The sequence below is a fragment of the Mytilus edulis genome, chromosome 6 (genome assembly GCF_963676685.1).
Source record: "Mytilus edulis chromosome 6, xbMytEdul2.2, whole genome shotgun sequence".
In the NCBI taxonomy this organism is placed as follows: domain Eukaryota; kingdom Metazoa; phylum Mollusca; class Bivalvia; order Mytilida; family Mytilidae; genus Mytilus; species Mytilus edulis.
The window spans coordinates 64,105,472-64,126,397 of NC_092349.1; the positions used below are offsets into that span (position 1 = coordinate 64,105,472).

The window sequence follows — 20,926 nt, forward strand, 5'->3', positions numbered from 1 at the left end:
TATAGTTTTATTATAGACCAAGTTCGAAATGTTATTTCTGTCTGATGATTTTGCGCAGAATTATATATGGTCCTTAACTAGCTTGAACTTAGAAAATTCACTTTAATAATCAGTTTTACACACTTTTTTCAACATACTTGATGATATTGATTTGATATTTGTTATAGTTTATACCTTGACAAGCTATAGATCAATTTAGCATTTTGTAGGGGACTATGTATTTGCGATGCAATACTCTCGGAATGCTTGTTTTTAACCATTTTGCCCATTAGAATATTTCAAATTCAAAAATTCCTGTGTAAATTAATTATTTGAGATTCTTGAACATCTTATTTTTGGTGGCTGTCAAAATTATGAAGGGAAATCACTATTGAAATTATGAATGGGATATTTTTCATTGGAAATCTTATACTATCCCATTAAAAAAAAACATTGCAATAATTTCAAAATTTATATTACTTTACTGCTATCTCTGAACATAACTATCTGATTTGATGACATTAATACTTTTATGAAGCCTAACCTGATGTTTCATTCTTGTACTTTATTGAATGAGATTGATGTCTTTATGAGGGTTTGTTTACAAAAGAATTGCCGTCAATGATTTGGTGCAAATTGACAACATGCTAGAAATTGAGCTATATGCTTTTAATAGTACTTCAGCAGCTACCATCAAATCAATAAGCTCTTTACTTGTTTTACGATAATGGAATAAAAGCGTGAAAAAATTGACTTGATTTGTTTTGGAAAACTCAATATAATGCACATTGATCATAATTAAATTGTAATAGTCAGAGGCTTATTTGTTGTCCAGACTTATCCTGAATAATTCAGTTTGCTGGTCGGGAATGTATTTAGTGCTGGACCTCACAAGAATGTTTTCTATTTCTTAGTATTTTGAAAGCACTTTATAATCTTGTCACTATGCTAACAGAATTATACTTTCTGAAATGGTTTGACTCTTTCTAGTAAAAAAGAAATCAAAATGCATGCTCAATCAGATAGAATTTGGTTAAGAGTGAGTTTGAGGCATATAAGCAAGATTATGATTAAATTGTTGTTTAAAACAGTTTAACATAGATATAGGAAAATGTGGTATGAGTGCCAATGAGACAACTCTCCATCCAATTCTAAGTTTATAAAAGTAAACCATTATAGGTCAAGGTATGGCCTTCAACACGGAGCTTTGGCTCACACCGAACAGCAAGCTATAAAGTGTCCCAAAAAATCTCATTGAAATGTTTTGTTTGAATTTTGTTAAATCGTTTAAAGTGGCTTTTATTCAAGTTAACCCTGGGAATATTTATATAAAAATACCTTTTATTTGTAGACAATAATCCTTATAATTTTTCTGAAGAATTTGCATGTTTGGTATATCATGTATATATCAACTTGAACTGTATATGTAGTACTATCTGGTATTGTTAATTGCACTTCTACCACTTGGAGGCTAGCTATTTATGGTAAAACTCAATGACCCAGATAGTTCATTTAAAACTCTTGTTTCTCACCCTCTTGTATAAGGTTTAGAAATCAATAAAGAGAAGGAGTTCATAATTAGTCAGGCAAACTTATATATATATTGTTTAGAGTTGAAGTCACAATTACTATCAGCACGGAATGTTTTTAAGATGTGGAATTTTTCAGGGGTTTTTTTTGGCTGACCAAACAAATTTGGATGATAAATTTATTATATATTCAGTGTTCATGGTGTAGGTGGAAAGTTAAGTCTAAGACAGATAGTGATTTCCCGCCTACAACACAAGTTTTAATTTAAAAACAATTTATATCTGAAGTTGAACCATTAAATTGACAGATATGTTAAATTGGGGGGATGATTAATATACCACTTTTCCACGTAAAAAAAATGGAAGATGGAAAGAACTCTTTTCACCCCATAAATTTTATATAACTTAGACTTTTTAAAAGGCAGCTTTTTTGTAGAAATTGATTCAACACATCCATTAAAAAATCTTTACAAAAAGATATCTTTAGAACCATTACATTACTGGGGAGGTTCTGTTCTTTCATCTGTCTGTTAAAATCTTTGTCTGTTGATAACTGCATCTTTTCCTTGCCATCCAATGATATTTTTTTTTAAGTTTGAAAAAAGTTTACTATATGAACTAACTAATTTTAGCCCAACAGCTTGAAGAGAAGCTTATACATTTTTGTAACCTTAATGGGTTTCTTTGATAGATATAATGGTACTTGTCTTGTACATGCAAAGTAAATCCTCCTACGTATGCCATTGATGAATTCCAGTGAAACTTCACACTAAGGTGTTACTTTAGCATATATTTCTTTTATTCATTGTGTGACTGTATATTCCATCCGATAGCAACTTGATATTAAAGTAATGTACCAAAGCAAAAAGAAATTAATTCAGTGAAGGGATATGAATTGTCTTTCGCAGAATTCAACTTGATGTTGAAAAAAAGGAGAAATAAGGTTAAGATTGATGAGACAGCACAGGGGACTGATCTAGCCATTTTAAAAGGGGGAGTTCCAAACCCAGGTCAAAGGGGGGAGGGGGGGGTTCCAACTATATGTCCCATTCAAATGTATTGATTGTCCAAAAAAAGGGGGTTCCATCTTCCAGACCCTCCCCATCTGGATTGGCCACAGCAGCAAGCTTCTGTAATGGCAAGAGCTCCCATCTCTATCCTCTAGTTAAACAAGACTTAATGTGATGATGTCATTAAATTATATGATATAGATTTAATATTATATATATGATATAGTAAAGTACATGTATATGTAATTCTGTTTAAAATCACTTAATTTTGTAATCATTCATTGCAAGTGATGGTAATTACTGGTGATTTACTCTGAAATATCATTATAGTTATAGTAATTCAGTAGACTGCATGAAATAAGGCCCTAAAGAAAAAATATATTAGATAAAAGCTATTGTTAAATAACTGATTGATTTACATGTGTTATTTTCTGATTCTTCCATTCAAATGAACTTCCTACGATTGAGACATGTTTTTTCTGAAAGTTAATTGAATAATTTAGTCTGATCATAATACTAGATATAATCTGATTTATTTTCATAACCATTGATTATATTCTGCTTTATGACCTTAATCAGGCCCTAATTGTTAGTCCCCTTCAAAAAGAATCTTAGCATATTTATACATATTTTGGATTCATTATTATATATACAAGATACTAATTTTCTTAGATTTTTGGGTCAAGAGCAAATTTAAGAGTTAACCTGGAATTTAAGTGTGGTTTAAATGAAATGTTTATGCTCCACCTAGGGACATTATGTTTTTATACGACCACAAAGTTTTAAAAAAATTTGGTCGTATATTGGTATCACGTCAAGATTGTGGTCGTCGGCGGCATTGTCAGCGTCCTCCAAAGACTGATGGTTTCCGGATAATAACTTTGGTATAAGTAAAAAGAATCTAATAAAATTTTAACACAATGTTTATTACTACAAAAGGAAGGTTGGGATTGATTTTGGAGGTTGTAGTCCCAAAGGTTTGGGAATTAGGGCCCAAAACAAACATTCATCTAGTTTCAGGACAATAAGTTGTGTATAAGTATTTCAATTGCTCTGAAATTGTACCACAATGTTTAATACCATTTGAAGAGTTCATGATTTAGGCAACTCCAGAAAAGCGAGTTAGACCCAGACAATGTATAGTTGTTAATAACTTGTTATTTACATCCAGAGGATAAATTAACAGAAGTTTACATGTGATTTCAGGAAAATTGGCTGTAATACTACCTCCACTGAAATTATCTTCAGTCCTTGACCTGTAACAAAAAAAAGTTTGAATGGTCATCAAATGTTAAAATTTGTGGAACAAAGTATATTATGTGTATATCCTTTGATTGACTTCATGACAGTTTGATGATATTGTTTGACAAGAGCTTGTCTATTTAAAAAAATTGTAAATTATTTTTACAATTATAAAATTATATACATCATGTACATGTAAGTGTTTCATTTTACAAACAAGTTAATTTTGATATATTGTTTTTTTTTCAGAAATGAAAGAAGAATTAGAAGAATTAATGTCAGATATAAAGAAAACAGCAAATAAAGTCAGGGGTAAATTAAAAGGTTTGTATTCATCTGTTTATACAATGTAATATATTGACACAATTTTACAAGCTCAGTCCTGGTAATTATAAGATCAAGGAAAACTAGCTATATATAGCCATAAAGATATTAAGCAAATAAGTACTCCTGTAGGAGCACAACTTTACCCTGTTTTCTTTTCTTCAAATTGTGTGCATGTGACAGCTGCTTTTTCCTTGTTAAAGTTAGTGGCCTCCCTATGAAATATGTTATAGAAAGACAAAGAAGGAAGGTTTGAGAGCACATACTAGTTATTTTTACCAGTTGATGTATCATTTGATCTGTTAAATTTTATTGAAAAATGATTAAACGGTGATATCATTTAATTATAATTGAATCAAATTATTCAAAGAATATGTATAGTGTTGAAAGAACAATGTCACTGTATGATTACTGAAGTCTTAGTTTGAGAAACCTTTACAAAGAATTAAAAGAGAACTGTAAGAAATCTTCCAATGAAGTGCTTTTCCATGATTGAAGTTTATCATCAGTTTTTTGCACACACATTTCACACTAGCAATTTTAAAGAGTTCAAAAATCCATTTGCAGAGCTTTAAGTCAAAATTGTCCATTAGAATTATTGAAGTTTAACTTTGTTTAATTGAATTTCCTCTGACAACAAATGCAACATTTGTATTATATTGATTCAGATGTGTCGAGGAGATGACATTTATAGAAAGAGTTTTAGTCAATAGTCATCAATAAAACCCCAGTAATTGGTTGTCATTATGTAAAGCTCTGACACCGTTTAAATGTTTTCGTTGTATATAATAATAGGACCCTGGCACCGTTTAAATGTTTTCACTGTTATAAAGTATTAAGACCCTGACATTGTTTTGATTTTTTTTACTGTATATAAAATTAAGACCTTGACATTTCAATTTTTTTCACTATACATGTATATAATGTTGAAACGCATTGCACTGTTTTAGCATTAAATTTTCTGTTTCTTTTTGGCTACCACTGATGAAATAAAGGTGTACTACCAACACATTAAAAGGTGCAATATTTGTTAGATAAAAATTTGAACTTTTACCGCCAACAAACATAATAAATAGTTAGTGGTGCCCTCTAGTGACACTTTGTACCTCCCCAAAATTGGTTTTAGTTACTGTAAATTCAGAAATTATAGCGTGCATTTATTATTGTGATTTTGTCATTTTAGACTTAAATGTGATTTTAATTTTTACGATTTTGAGAAAAATCCTGTTTAATTCATATAAAAATTTCAAAACGCGAGTTTAAATAATTGCGTTTACAGCTGTCACATTTTTCGCAATAATAAAAACCTCACATTAATTTCTGAGATTACAGTACTCATAAGTACAGAACCATTGAAATCAAATATCCATGAACTTTGATTTTTCTTCAATTCTGATTATTCACAAAATATTGGTATCCATGAAAATAAATGCATCCACAGTAATTAAAATGTACAATTTAATAGTGTATAAAGTTTTGCCAGGGTTCTATTATTATATAAAACCAGAAACTGATATCTGATTGTGATTTTTTTGACATTTTTCATGTTCAGGCTTTGATTTGTACATGTATTATAAAAGCAAAAATGATTTTACATTTTTTAGATAAATATTTTCCCTTGTTGTATTAAAAAAATAATTTAAATGGAAGTTTTTAGTGAAAAAAAAATATTTATAAAGACATCTTTTGAATTTTCAGTGATAGAACAAAATATAGAACAAGAAGAACATTCCAATAAATCATCGGCAGATTTACGAATACGTAAAACACAGGTTAGAGTTATAGATATATATAAATAAACATATTTACATATGCAAACTTAAGGTCAAATCACATGGACATTTGATATGTTTCTGACTAGTTAAGGTTTGATTAAATATACTCTATATTACATGGTTCACTATATGGCCATATTAAAAAAATAAACCCCTGATGTCTAAAACAAACCATCAAGCGTGACATCACCATTGTACACTTGTGACATTAGAAGAGGCTTAGGTATAACTCAAGGAGACAGCAACCCAACAACAACAACAAATATTTCCTCTTTATGTTAGCATTTACCCTACATGATTCTTTCATTATACTGGTATGCTTAAAGAGGCCCTCTTATCATGAAGGGGACCTCGATAATCTATTTATTGACTTCTGAGATTGTTATAATTTAGCACACAGTATTTCTAAAAAGTTTCATAAATGTTAGGATATCTGCCACATCAGCAGAAACCTAATGTATTCAGTCTGGTGTTTGCGGTTCCCAAGATGGATCGAGTGTCTCTTCTCATTCCCTATTAAATATATGGTATCATAGCTTGAGAGTCTATGTTTAACGTCATGAATTTTTATATGCAGAGTACTCATGGGAATAATATTCATCTGATAAAACGATTTACAGTCATCAATTATTGCTGTCTATATAATGGTTGTACATTAAGTTGATTGCAGGAGAGGACTATTTGTAAACTCAATTGCTTGTGTGATTGGTGTATCGATTATGGAACAGGAAACTGGAAACCCTGTGTCTGACGTTTTCCCTCTACTCCAAAAATCTTCACTTCATCTCAGAATTTCTTTTACTTTACTTTAAGTAAATGTAAGTAGCAAGTGGCAAAATTAGAACATTAGGAATGGGACACAATTCAGTTGGCAAGTCCCTAGTTCCAGCATTTCGAAAAGACAATAAATAAATGATGATGTAGTCATAGTAAACTTGATACACATATTATGATTGTTTAAGGTTTTAAATGCAGTATTCTTGAAAATTGAATAATTCTGTAATCTTTAAATGATATAAATCTGTCAATAAGGCATTGAAAATTAAAAAAAAAACATTAAGTCTTAGGAAATTATATAATATTGTAAAATGATATAACATACAAGGTTAATTTGGAAAAGGAGCTTTCTAAATGGAGCAAGACAAAAATGGTAAAATATTAAACTTTTTCTAGTATCGGAAATCAATTTCAATGTCTTATAGTCATTGAGTACCAACATACATGTATATATCATGAAAGGATAACAGTTTACTTTTTAGTTTGAACTTGGGTTGCAGTTTATGCTTTTGACTTTCAATTAGCTACATCCTGTTGAGTGTCTCTTTACTCCAAAACTCTTCTCTTTATCTAAGAATTTCTCTTTTACTTGTCCACCACAAGTAGCAAGTGGCAAAGTAGGGCATAAGGAGAGGGAATAAATTCAGTTGGCAAGATATTCACACACAAAAAAATCCAGAGCTACCCTATCTCTATAATTTTGTGTTTTGTGATATCGGCTCTTTGAAAGTAAGACATTATTCCTGTAGGACTAAGATACATTTACTAATTAAGGAAAATTTCATCAAAGATAGAGGTTTTAGTTCATGTGTAAAGTTAGACAATTAAGACATCCTTTTAATAAATTATAGATTTGTAAATCATAAAAAAAAAAACATGATGCAATTTATACTATAAACTCTATATTTTATAAGTGCATGCATAAAATGCATTATTTGTATCTAATTCATCAGAAAACACTGAATAATAGAATAAGATAATTTCATAAAGCTTGAAAAAAACACTTTTTTACATTTGGAACTTTGCCATATTCAATATGGTTATTCAACTGTGAAATTATTGGGATGAAAGTCCCAGCTACATTTCAGATTTTGACTTTTCCGATCAAATCTTAAATATAAATTTAAAGTAAGCTAAGTAAATATGATTCATGCCCTAATGATTACACTAAAATTTGCTGCAGTTGCATGTTATTATCTCACTAAAAATCATTATTTGAAATTTAAAACTTTTAAAATTATGAATTTCAATTCACAGATGTGAAGTGATTACAGTTTTATGTTATGAATTGTGAAATAGAATATTGGAAAACTTCCCTTTTTAAAACATCGATATTTTTTTCATTTGGAAAAAGTTTCTGCTGGAAGCTGTAATTGAATATCAATTTTTGCTACTACTAAAACTTTTAATTAAAGATGACGAGAAATCCTCTTTGTTTTCAGCAGTTGTAGAAATCCTTTCTAAAATGTTTCAAGTCGATAAAATACAGGGAATGAATTATGCTATATTGGTCATGATAGCATTCATGTTTGTATTGCTAGAAGGCGGATTTTAATTTTTTATTGATACACAGCATGTATAACTGGAATATGCATTTTCTATAAACCAAATCCATATAGCATGAAATTCAACCTGTTGTGAGGCTTGAAACAATTGAAAATTTGTGATTATCATATTTGTTGTGCATCAGTAAGCATCATACAATAATGGTCTTTATGGCATATCACATACAAGAGTTGTAAGGGATCCTGCTATTCCTATAAGTCACTGTCTCATACATTTCCTAGAAGTGAGACATATAAAGTCTGCTGTTGCCAATCTTAAAGTACCAAAACAAATCATTGGTTGAATATTTGGGATGATGAAAATGGCTGTTGTTCTTTCCCATTTTTATGTCAATTGCAATCTCGCATAAGTCATTATCAGAGGTGGATTAAGAGGGCTTTCCAGGGCTCCCTCTTTTGCAGGAAAAATTTGGTTGATTATTTATGAAATCACTGAAGCATGACTGGAGCAGCCAATTATGAAAATTTCTAAGTCAGCCACTGATTTTCAATGAAAAAGAAAAACTAAAAAACATGAATAAGAATAAAACCTTTTTCTGGAATTACAAATTACAATATTTTGAGACTTAAAGGTTATACTATCTGTTTGATAGATATATACTAACGGAGAATTGATTTCTTTTATCCTCCTACTCTTTAACCATTGATTTCAGCTTTATACTATCACTTGTTTTCTCAGTACTGTGGGATGTATATAGCCTTTTATTTGTTTATCTGATATAGTGTTGTTATTAAAAACATTGTCTTCAAACTCCATGTATAGATTTGTTATTGATTCTTATATAATTGTTAAAGAAAATCTTTGATTATTTTCAACTTGACACAGAACAGGACTGTAGATTCTCTTTCATGTTTGGATACATATTAGTTTTATGTAGCATTGTGATTAGTACGAAAAATTTAATAACTAGAGAATGTTATAATGTCTAATAAGGCCAAGAAATAAATAAGTTCTATGATTAAGGTAACAAATCTAAATAAAAATAAGGAATAGGTTCTGGTTCACTTTTCCAAACTTTCTCTAAGGATAAAACAATTATTTGATAATAACTATGGAATGCTATAATGCCTATTATAAAGGCCAAGAAATAAAAAAGTTCTAGGCTTTAGGTAAAAAAGGAATAGGTCCCCTTGTCCAAACTCTCAAAACAATTATTTCAAATAGGTTATTATGGCAGTGAAAATAACCATTTAATACTGTAGTTTCTCTCTCATGCCAACTTCATTGAGACAATCATTATAAACTTGTTAATATTCTGTGAAAACATATTGACTTTCAATGTAATAGTTGTACATTAAAAAAAGATTTATACATGATTACATATAAAATTTTAAAAGAGTTGAAGAAAGGGTGGACTGTGATTTTTCAGAAAACAATAGTCTTTTTATCAATATGTATAAATGAATTAAATGTCGTTTTAAGATTAAAATCACCTGCCAGTGTTGAAATCAGAAAAATAAACAATTCTCAAAATTTATTTGTATAAAGCATTTACATTTAGAATAAAATTGAATTTTGTTGTATTTAATTTATATCTAATTGAAAACAAATCCTAATATAATTATCTTTGATTTGATTTGTATAAAAAGTCCTGGCTAAACATTGCAATATTTAATCATTTATAACAAATATGTGGCAGATGCCTTATACATGATTTTAGGACATAATAAAGAATTAATTAACTAATGATAGTTTGTATTTGCACAAGAAATCAAATGATCAAAATTCTAAAAAATAGAGGTCTTTGTAAACTTTAATGATTTTCTGTAATGACTGTAATGTAATGAAATTTACAAACTGATACCACCAACATACAGATACAAATAAAAAAAAAACTTTTGGGCTGTTTTGTAGGGTTCTATAAAAAATAAATTTTGGGCTGTTTTGTAGGGTTCTATAAAAAATAACTTTTGGACTGTTTTGTAGGGTTCTATAAAAAATAAATTTTGGGCTGTTTTGTAGGGTTCTATAAAAAATAACTTTTGGACTGTTTTGTAGGGTTCTATAAAAAATAAATTTTGGGCTGTTTTGTAGGGTTCTATAAAAAATAACTTTTGGACTGTTTTGTAGGGTTCTATAAAAAAATAACTTTTGGGCTGTTTTGTAGGGTTCTATAAAAAATAACTTTTGGGCTGTTTTGTAGGGTTCTATAAAAAATAACTTTTGGGCTGTTTTGTAGGGTTCTATAAAAAAATAAATTTTGGGCTGTTTTGTAGGGTTCTATAAAAAATAACTTTTGGACTGTTTTGTAGGGTTCTATAAAAAAAATAACTTTTGGGCTGTTTTGTAGGGTTCTATAAAAAAATAACTTTTGGACTGTTTTGTAGGGTTCTATAAAAAATAACTTTTGGACTGTTTTGTAGGGTTCTATAAAAAATAACTTTTGGACTGTTTTGTAGGGTTCTATAAAAAAATAACTTTTGGACTGTTTTGTAGGGTTCTATAAAAAAATAACTTTTGGGCTGTTTTGTAGGGTTCTTATATATGTTTTAATATTCATTTGTATAAGGTCTATTTCTATCTGACACAGCTCGTTTGATATTTTTCCACAAATCATAATCCTACAAAATTGCTAGGAAATTCAAGAGTTGAATCATTTACTACTCAGAAGTTAAGTCTGTAGCCCATAGGAAATCATCCCATATATGGATATTGTCCTTACGTCAACTCTAATAACATGTTAGTGACCACAGCTGTAGATAATTACACCATTGACCACATGCTGATATAATTAGCAGATAAATGATTGTCCATTGGTCACCTGTCTTTCTGACCAGTATTATTCCCTATAGGCTAGATGTTAATGGGTCTTTGGTCTCCTAATTTGGTTAATTTGATGTGGGTAATAATTCTATATATGGTGGTTCCAGCTGACCAAAGAATCATTAAATTGTTTGTGTACTACATGTTGTTATTTGTTCTAAGCAATGATTTTATTTCTTTTCAATGACATGTTAACTACTAGATGTCTATTTTAGGGGTGCAGGTTGTTAAGTTGCTATTTTAAAGAGAATTTACCCCACATCTAGTTTGATATATATATGTAAGATATCTTGCTGTGACAAATATAAGGACCAAGAAACTTTCAATTTTATTATCTAATTTTCCCATAGTAATGTATAAAAAAAAATCTGAATTATAATGAATGTTGTTTGACTAAGAGAGAGAAAATATGGTTTCTCTGAGACATTTTGACTTCTAGATAGCTAGTTTTTAGGGGAACTTATTAGGTTGCATTTCATTGAAATGGACCCCACATCTTGTGTAATACATACATATAAGATCATATAAGATATCTTCATTTTCTGGTACATTTTAGGACCGAGTATCTGGCAATTTTAAAATGTTCAAATACTTGTTTATCATACTCATTTAAGAAGTGGATTGGTTTTACTTGTTTGTATATTTTAACATTGTTCTCATGGCAAGCTGATATCTGTGAAGTGGGCATAATAAGGTCAAATTCAAATTTAGTATGTAAGAAAACCTATTTGTTCCACATTACATAACAGTACAAGTGATACTTTCCTGTTATATTAGATATCCAATTTCAGTAACTACATAAAATGTAACAATTTCTGACGGAAAAGTTATAAAAGAATTATGCATAAGAAAGATTTTAGTCTGCAGAATACATATGCAGATTAAAGTTATAAAAGAATCATGCATAAGAAAGATTTTAGTCTGCAGAATTCATATGCAGATTAAAGTTATAAAAGAATCATGCATAAGAAAGATTTTAGTCTGCAGAATTCATATGAAGATTAAAGTTATAAAAGAATCATGCATAAGAAAGATTTTAGTCTGCAGAATTCATATGAAGATTAAATTTATAAAAGAATCATGCATAAGAAAGATTTTAGTCTGCAGAATACACCATATACATATGAATATATAATCTTACTCCATATTACATATTGTCATAAATAAAATATATTGATGATTTTTTTGAAAGAATTGATGACTCAAACTTTTTAGCTAGGGATTGATCAATCAGATACTCTCAGTATTATTGAATTATTAGATTTATGACTATTTGTAACATATCTTTTATTGTTCAAAATTGATCAAAACATTTCTTCTCAGTTTCCAGGGTCACAACTTGCTTCATTAAATGGAAAATTGTTTCTGATTAAATGAGAGAAAATTTGAGCAATAACAGTAAAGATTATTGGCTGTCTGGACACAAACCAATACTTTCTGTGATGCACTATAATCGGTATGGGTCAGACAAACCTCTGAAGGGATTATACAATATTTGTGGTAGTTAAAATAGATTGTATTCTTCATTTCATGTACTTGTATTTAATTAGTTACAATTAAAAGTGCATCAGGTTTATATATCGCCAGCCTACTCAAAATTATCCAAGGAGCTAGTGTTCATATGAAATAGTTTTTTCCATGACTTATTTGTTTTCTTCTTCTATGAAATGTTTATTAAGTCATTGTTCTTGAGATCTTTTGTGGATCATTTGCAATTTTCTGTCTTTCACATGATGAATATTATTATGATAATGTCCTATTAGGAGTAAAATTAGATATACAGTAGGTAAAAATGAATGAGACAGCAACCCAAAAACATATAGAGGTCATTTAGTCTGTGATTGCTCTGACCTCTGACAGTCTTTTTTTAGCTCGCCCAAAAACAAATGCAACACAATCTTACAAAAATAAAAAATTCTAGAGGTTAGTATCTAGGGTTCTATCTTGCTTCATTGAATGGAAAATTGTTTCAATTAAATGAGAGAAAATTTAAGCAATAACAGTAAAGATTATTGGCTGTCTGGACACAAACCATGCAATACTTTCTGTGATGCACTATAATCGGTATGGGTCAGACAAACCTCTGATAGGATTAATGGATATTTGTGGCAGTTGAAATAGATTGTATTGTTCATTTCATGTACTGGTATTAAATTAGTTACAAACAAAAGTGCATCAGGTTTTTTAAAACATTGCAAGCCTACTCAAAATTATCTAAGAAGCTGCTTGTTTTCATATGGAATAGTTTTCTATCTTTTCCAAGACATACTAATTTTTCCATGAAATGTTTTATTAATTAAATGTTTTTGAGATCTTTTGTGGATCAATTGCATTTTTCTGTCTTTCTTATGATGAATGTTATTATTAGCATGTCCTGTTCTGACTAGAATTATATATAATTGGGTAGAAATGAATAAGACAGCATCCCACAAAAATAAACCGTTGCTGAGTCTGAGATTGCTGTGGCAGCCTTTTTTGTTCACCCAAAATCAAATGAAACACAACATTACAAATATAAAAATATCAAGAAGTTACTATGTGTTTTTTTTAAACAGACAAGCTTTAAATCTTACTTCTTAAATAGATAAACATAGCTAACTGATAAATTTGTACAAGTTTTCGCTGTAGTCTTTTTTAGATAACTATTTCATTGACAGCATTACCGCATATTTGAGTGGATTTAACACAACTTTCTGCATATTCTTACATTTTCATGTTGGTCAATTAAATAAGTCGAGAAACCCATAGAAACAAGCCAGCATTTTATAAATAAAGCCATCAATTTTTTGTGTGTATCTGAAAAAAAATCTAGCACATGCTGATATATCAAGTGCACCTTGATCTATTTATCCCCTGCCTGTGACAGTAAAAGAGCATTAATTTATGTTTTCCCATCTCTCCTCTATCAGGTTTAAGTTGGTTTTAGTAAATATAAGAAGATGTGGTATGAGTGCCAATGAGACAAACTCTTCATCCAAGTCTCAATTTGTAAAAAGTAAACTGTTATTGGTCAAAGTACAGCATTCCAAACATTAACAGAGCCATGGCTCACACCGAACAGTAAGCTAAAAAGGGCCCTAAAAAAGACTAGTGTATCCCATTCAAACAGGAAAACCAACGGTCTAATCTATATAAAAAAGGAGAAACACTTAATTAAAAGGTATTATTGATCAGGAACTTTTTGCAGCATTTTGTTTTTCACCATTTACCAACTGAATCCTAGGAGCTGTTTAAATTCATAACTTCTTGAAGTTCTATATAAATTTTGATAATGAAAAAAAGTGATTTCTTCCTCGACAGGTTTGTGTATTCCACATATAATCACCTCTGTCTATGTGCACTATAAAGATGCTCCTGTGTCTCTACCAGGATAACTGTAAATGGAGTCGGATATCTTCCCAACTGTGAAATTGTTTTCTAAAATCAATTCTCAAACCGTTACAAGTACTGGCATGGGCTTTATGCTACTAGCATCTTTTTTTTTTTTTAACTGTATAGATTTTTTACTCCCCAAAAATTTCACTGGATTTGCTTCCATTAGAAATGCTGAAGCCAAATATTTTACAGCATAGGATCTATAATTACCGAAAGATAAGAACAGCTATATGATCAAAATGGACCTAAAAATAATAGCCTTATCCGTCTAAGGGCAACCTTGACTGGGGGAGTTGCAAGTTGCAACCTTATTTAGTTTCTGAATATTTTATTCATTTATAAACATCATTTACAGAGTTTGTTTTTTTATTTCAGCATGCAACTTTGTCTCGAAAATTTGTAGAAGTTATGAATGATTACAATTCCTGTCAAATAGACTATAGAGAAAGATGTAAAGGCAGAATAATACGACAGTTAGAAATAAGTAAGTTTATGTCAAATAGACTATAGAGAAAGATGTAAAGGCAGAATAATACGGCAGTTAGAAATAAGTAAGTTTATGAACAAGAGTTTGTTTATTTGTAGCTTGATGAGGGACATACTTTTTGTTCAACATTTGGGACAACACATGCAAACAAATTCATAAATGGTTGATCCGTGATGAGAACTGAGCCAGTTAATCAAGCATATTTGGGGAGGGGGCTCAGTGTCTGATTGATCTAAGTAGTTACTACTGTAATCACTAGCCAGTTAACACTTAGGTTGTGAGTTCGAACCCCGATCTTGCGGATGCATTCGACTCCAATCTTAATTGACTAGGTTTGTCAGTTTTCCTATCGAAAGGTCATTGGTTTTCTCCCGGCACTCTGGCTTCCTCTACCAATAAAAACTGTGGTCTTGTGAAAAATTCTATAATAAATTAAAGAATCAAGAGTTTACAATGCTGCCTTGAAGAGAATGCAACAATAAGCAAGAGCATGATATGTAGAATTTTGTTTATTTCATACCCAGATTAGCACTAAATGATATGACCATTGAGGTGCAAATGTTTCTATTATCATGATTATGATTGCAAAGTAACTTTTACATGTGGTTATAAATACGACAATATGAAAAACACTATTATGACAATATATATACCAGCAACAGCCAAACTTGAAAATCAAAACTAAATCTTGAAAGAAAGACATACTTTTTATTAGCTCTTGCTGTGCGAGATGTCAAAACAAACCAATTTTCTTTGCACAATCTAAAAGATATATATATCAATATCTTGAAGGGTAAATTTCATAATTATGTCCTTTGAGGATCTATGGGAAGATTATTGATAGATTATTAATACATTTTGATTTTCGAAAAAAAAAATTATTAGAGGCCATTAAAGGGGCCTTAAGGAGGTAGACCTAGGTTAAGGGAAATAAGTCTTAAAATCATCAGTACGTTTGTGTCAACCATTTTCATAAATATATTCTAAGCTTCTAGGTTACATAGATTATTTTCAATCTGTTTCAGGTAAATGCTTAAAATTCATTGAGGAAACTTGACTTTTACAAACACATAACTGATTTAAAGAGTTATCTCCCTGTACCAAGGTCTACCCCCTTAACATGCCTTCTAAATATTTATAAGGCTTTGCTGTTTTCAGTCTAAAATTTTGATTTCTTTAATTGGCAGCAATTGGGACTATAAGTTTTGGCACTACATTTTTACATAAATACGGTTATAACTTATAGAAAAGATTATCCAGACCTAATCATATAAAGCTGCCTCTGACTTTTACCCTCAAGGGATTATTTCCAGTAGAGATAAGACTTGTGATTAATTATCTCCGATGATTTATTGCTTTCTCGACAGTCATGATTTATACTGTTTATTGACAAAATTGTTGGGAAAGTATTGGAATATTAATTCCCTTATGTTAATCTGCAATGGATTTAAATATTTTTATAGAAGAACTTTTGTCAGGATATGATATATTGTAAAAAAAAAACATGAAATTGATATTCTTAACATTATTAAAAACAAAAAGTCCTGAAAAAACCAATGGACTTATGAAATATATTAATTCTTCCTTGTGATAAAATTTTCATTTTTGAATAAAGGGGGGACTTGTTGTTCTCATAAAGACGTGCCCACAGTCCTTATCTTTTAAATCTTTTGACAAAAGCTTAACTTTTTGGCATAATGGTAAAGATGGTTGGTCAAGTAACCATTTAAAATGTAAATAATGAAAAAGTAGGTTATTGAATCTGACCTTTGACAAGATTTGACCTCAATTTTACTTTTTAAGCCACAAAGCAGTGTACGGCCATAAATTTTAGCGCTGGAACAATTTGAAATGCTTTTAAATTTGTGTGTGCAAGTACACCACCTAACCTTAAGAATGTTTTGGTTAAGAGTTTGGCTAGTTAAATATATTTTTTTCCTCCTGACCTATCTTTTGTAGTAGAAAATAAAAAATCAGATTCAAAGTAATATCACAAACACCTCTCCTTGAATATATACATATGTTGTGTACAAGATGTAAGTTTGTACAAATTATAATTTGTACAGGGTTTTTGTACAAGTTATAAGTTTTTTGATACACACCTTCTTGCACCAGGTGATAAAAGTTTATCTTCTGAAATGTATTGGTTTGATGTCTTAATTTCAAATTTATATACTTTAACCTAACATTAAGTGCTATTCCCCTTGTCCTAAAACAGTACATAATTTAAGTTCTTATATTATTTTTCTCCTTATACCAAAATCATATCCGTAAAAAGTCTTTTTGTGTTCATATAATGTGTTTGTATCAATGCTCAGTTTTAGACTGTACCATGAAGTTGTGGAAATATGACAGAAATATGCAAAACAAAAGACTGTGTGCTTGCATCATCCATTTGTGTTAAGCGGTAAATTAAACACTGACAACTTGTACAAAATATCTGTACAAATTATAATTTGTATATATAGATATATTTGTACAACATTACAACTTGTACACAACACATATAAGAAGATGTGGCATGAATGCCGATGAGACAACTCTCCAACCAATGTTATATGCTACAAAATATTAAAAGCCAATCCATCAGAATTGTTTTGTCTGAAGTCAACATCAGAATGTGATAAATTGACTATACTTTAAAACAAAAGATAGAGTACATTATCTTGGTTTACACACTATTTTCCTGAAAGACTGATTTATTGCCAAAATAATTAAGTTAGATAATTTGAATAGAGCATTTTTATTATGATGGCTTAAAAGTGAAAATATAACAATATAAATTTAACATTGTGGTCTGGAGCTAGTGTGCTTGCCTTCAGTGCTAAAGGACCTGTGTTTGATATATGGCAAGCATCAATGTATTTTATTAACATTAAGATTTACTTTGGTATAGTCACCATATGCATAAACATGTACATATACACTTCACTTAGATTTAAATCATCCCTTTACATTTTCAGCTGGTCGAACAACTACAGATGAACAGTTAGAAGATATGTTGGAATCAGGAAATCCTAAAATATTTACGCAAGATGTAAGATTTTTTAAAGATTTAAATAACAATATGTAAAACCAAAACTAAGGACCTGATTAACTTCACCTTATGTAGTGATCCCTGCCGAAGGCCTGCCTGATGATAACAAAATCAAAATAATTTGTATATTGTGATTATTCATGGTTAGCACTGCAAATAGACTGCTTTCAAATAAAAAGTCATAATTTTGTAGAAACCTTCAGTTGCTTCAGTGTTCTCTCTAGGATTGTTAATTTAAGTCTTGTGGTAGGTGCAGAATTTTTGTCCGATTCATATTTTGTGTTGAAATGATGTCCAATAAGAATTAACCACATAAAATCATAGTTAAGCTTGAAAAATGTATCTTATGGCACAATGCATATATGTAAACACAATGAAAAATGCAAATTGGAAAAAAAAAAGAAACAGATATATTTAAACTTGTTTTTTTTACTAGTTCACAGTATGTTGCCACTTCTTCCATTTGGGTGTGAAAAGATTTGAATAGTCAAAATTATCAAGTCTAAGCATTGCTGAATTAGCTCAGTAGCTACAGTTAAAGTTCATGAGGCAGGTCTCTCGTGCAAAGCTGTCTTACTGGAGATCATACCACATCTACTTATTTTCATTTTTGGTTGCTTCTTAAGGAGGTAGACCTAGGTTAAGGGAAATAACTCTTAAAATCATCAGTACGTTTGTGTAAACCATTTTCAAAAATATAGTCTAAGCTTCTAGGTTACATAGATTATTTTCAATCTGTTTCAGGTAAATGCTTGAAAAACATTGATGAAACTTGACTTAAACAAGCACATAACTGATTTAAAGAGTTATCTCCCTGAACCAAGGTCTACCACCTTAAACTGCACTCTGAAAATCAGTAAAATTATAAAGTATATGAAATACATCTACATATTTTAATGAAAATTTAACTGAACTTGTCTTCTGTATTTTGTAGATCATAATGGAAACACAGCAAGCTAAACAAACACTTGCAGATATTGAAGCTAGACACAACGATATTATAAAATTAGAAAATAGTATACGTGAATTACATGACATGTTTATGGATATGGCTATGTTAGTAGAACAACAGGTGAGCTTAGTTTAAACATGTGATGTATTTTCAATAAGGGCTGTTCCATAAAAACATACATGGGAGCAAGGGAAGACAACTTAAATTTGCCACTATGGGTGTGTGTGAAATATTGTTTTTAATTGGCTTTAAATGTATGCAAGACTCTAAAATTGATTCTATGGGTGGTCACTTTGTTTTAAAATGCCTTCCCTGGGTACCATGTATGTTTTAATGGAACAGCCTTAACATGAGATTACGAATCTGCAAATCATTTCACAAAAATGGTACCAGTAACAAATATTAAGGAAACATTTACATTTCAGTGTAATTTATGATAAAAAAAATTGTGGAAGATTTTTTGTGAATGGAGCATAAATGACAATATCAATGTGTATAAAGGTCAAAATGAAAGACTTAAAATAATGACATGATCAGTAAATTAAGGGTCCAATCACCACACTATAAGGAAACAGTATTTTGATACAAAAAATACAGTAGAGAGTCGGTGTACAAACAAACTTATAAGATTATATTAAACATGAGTAAAATCTTCCTTCTAATCATATGTTTTGATTGGTTAACTTGACAGTGCAAATGAGCCCATATCTTCTGTGAACAGTAAGAAGATAAGAATGTTAAATAGTGTTTTAATTAGGAATAAGAATATAGTATAATTATTATTCTGACTTCTGAGGGGATGTGGGGATATATAACTTATCCTTGTCCTTTATTTTTTAAATATCTTTATGAACAAAATCTATGGAATTGTGTAAAATTTCAACAACTGGAATTATTTCCACTATGGAAATCAGAAACAGGTACATATTTCTTCAGCAAACGATTTAATAATTTATTATTAAGCAATGAAGTAGGTTTTTTCTTGTTTTGTCATTATAGGGTGAAATGATAGATCGTATAGAATATAATGTTGAACAAGCAGTTGATTATATAGAAACAGCCAAAATGGACACTAAAAAAGCTGTAAAATACCAAAGTAAAGCACGGCGGGTAAGTTAACTATTAAAAAATACACTTTCAAATGTGATACTTTAAAATTCTTAAGTAAACCTAGTTGGGTATGCTTAAAATAACAAAATTCAAAAACACTTAAAATTATTATATGACAACCATAAAAACGTTTTTAGATAGGAAGGTAAGTTTATACAATACATTGGAAAAGATGAGTAACAATCAGAATAAAAAAGAACAAATGTTAAAAATAAATCATAAGTCAAGAATATGTAAGAGCACTCAAAGTCATAAGCAAAATCTAGGCATACAGCTAGGAGATGTTGCACAACAATCACCAAAACCTATCCAATCCAATGTTTATATATATACCTGAGTAAATGTTGTCTGTTCTCACGCTTATTTTAACACTCAAGTCTGCACAAGCTTTATCTGTTCATGTCCTTCAGTTATATTCATGATGTTTAAGAGAAATTTCAATAAGTTATCTTTATTGATGTTGTCAAAGCTTGCATGTTTACTAATTAATATCCAGTTCAATTGAACAAATTCTACAGGTCTTTTCTTGGCTAATAATGATTATCATTTTAACTCCTTTGTCAAATATGCATAATGTTTTGATGGCTACTTTTATTAATCAATTATTACTAATTTTGTGTGGTCAAGTTTTGAAAATTTCTAAAAAGACCCAAACTAAAAGCATATATATTATAAATATGCTTAATGCCCAAAGACAGAGCTATTCTGAATTATCTTTCATCATGATCAATGACTGAACTTAACAATATTTATAAACATGCAGCATGGGCTGATCAAATAATGTGAATGCATCAATTCAGCAATAATGTTGCATTATGGAGCATTACTGTTTTAAATATTCAAATTGGTCCAGATGTCATTCAAGATTATGTCCAACATAATTTGTGAGGTCAGAATCTGAATTTTTTTTTGATCCATTGAAAATATTGAGATTCTTGATATCAGTCTATTCAATAATCAAAAAGGGATGAAAAATGTCAAAGTATAAATCAGCCGTTAA

General features: G+C 29.9%; 1 protein-coding gene across 2 annotated transcripts in view; it reads left to right on the forward strand.

The window, feature by feature from the left end:
- LOC139528123 (syntaxin-like) overlaps positions 1–20,926 on the forward strand; it is a 36,973-nt gene that overhangs the window by 8,644 nt on the left and 7,403 nt on the right. For both annotated transcript variants that reach the window (XM_071323952.1, XM_071323954.1), the window contains exons 4-9: positions 4,010–4,084; positions 5,783–5,856; positions 14,716–14,824; positions 17,791–17,864; positions 18,799–18,936; positions 19,816–19,926. In XM_071323952.1, coding sequence (XP_071180053.1) covers positions 4,010–4,084; positions 5,783–5,856; positions 14,716–14,824; positions 17,791–17,864; positions 18,799–18,936; positions 19,816–19,926 — 581 coding nt within the window. The remainder of the gene's footprint in view (positions 1–4,009; positions 4,085–5,782; positions 5,857–14,715; positions 14,825–17,790; positions 17,865–18,798; positions 18,937–19,815; positions 19,927–20,926) is intronic.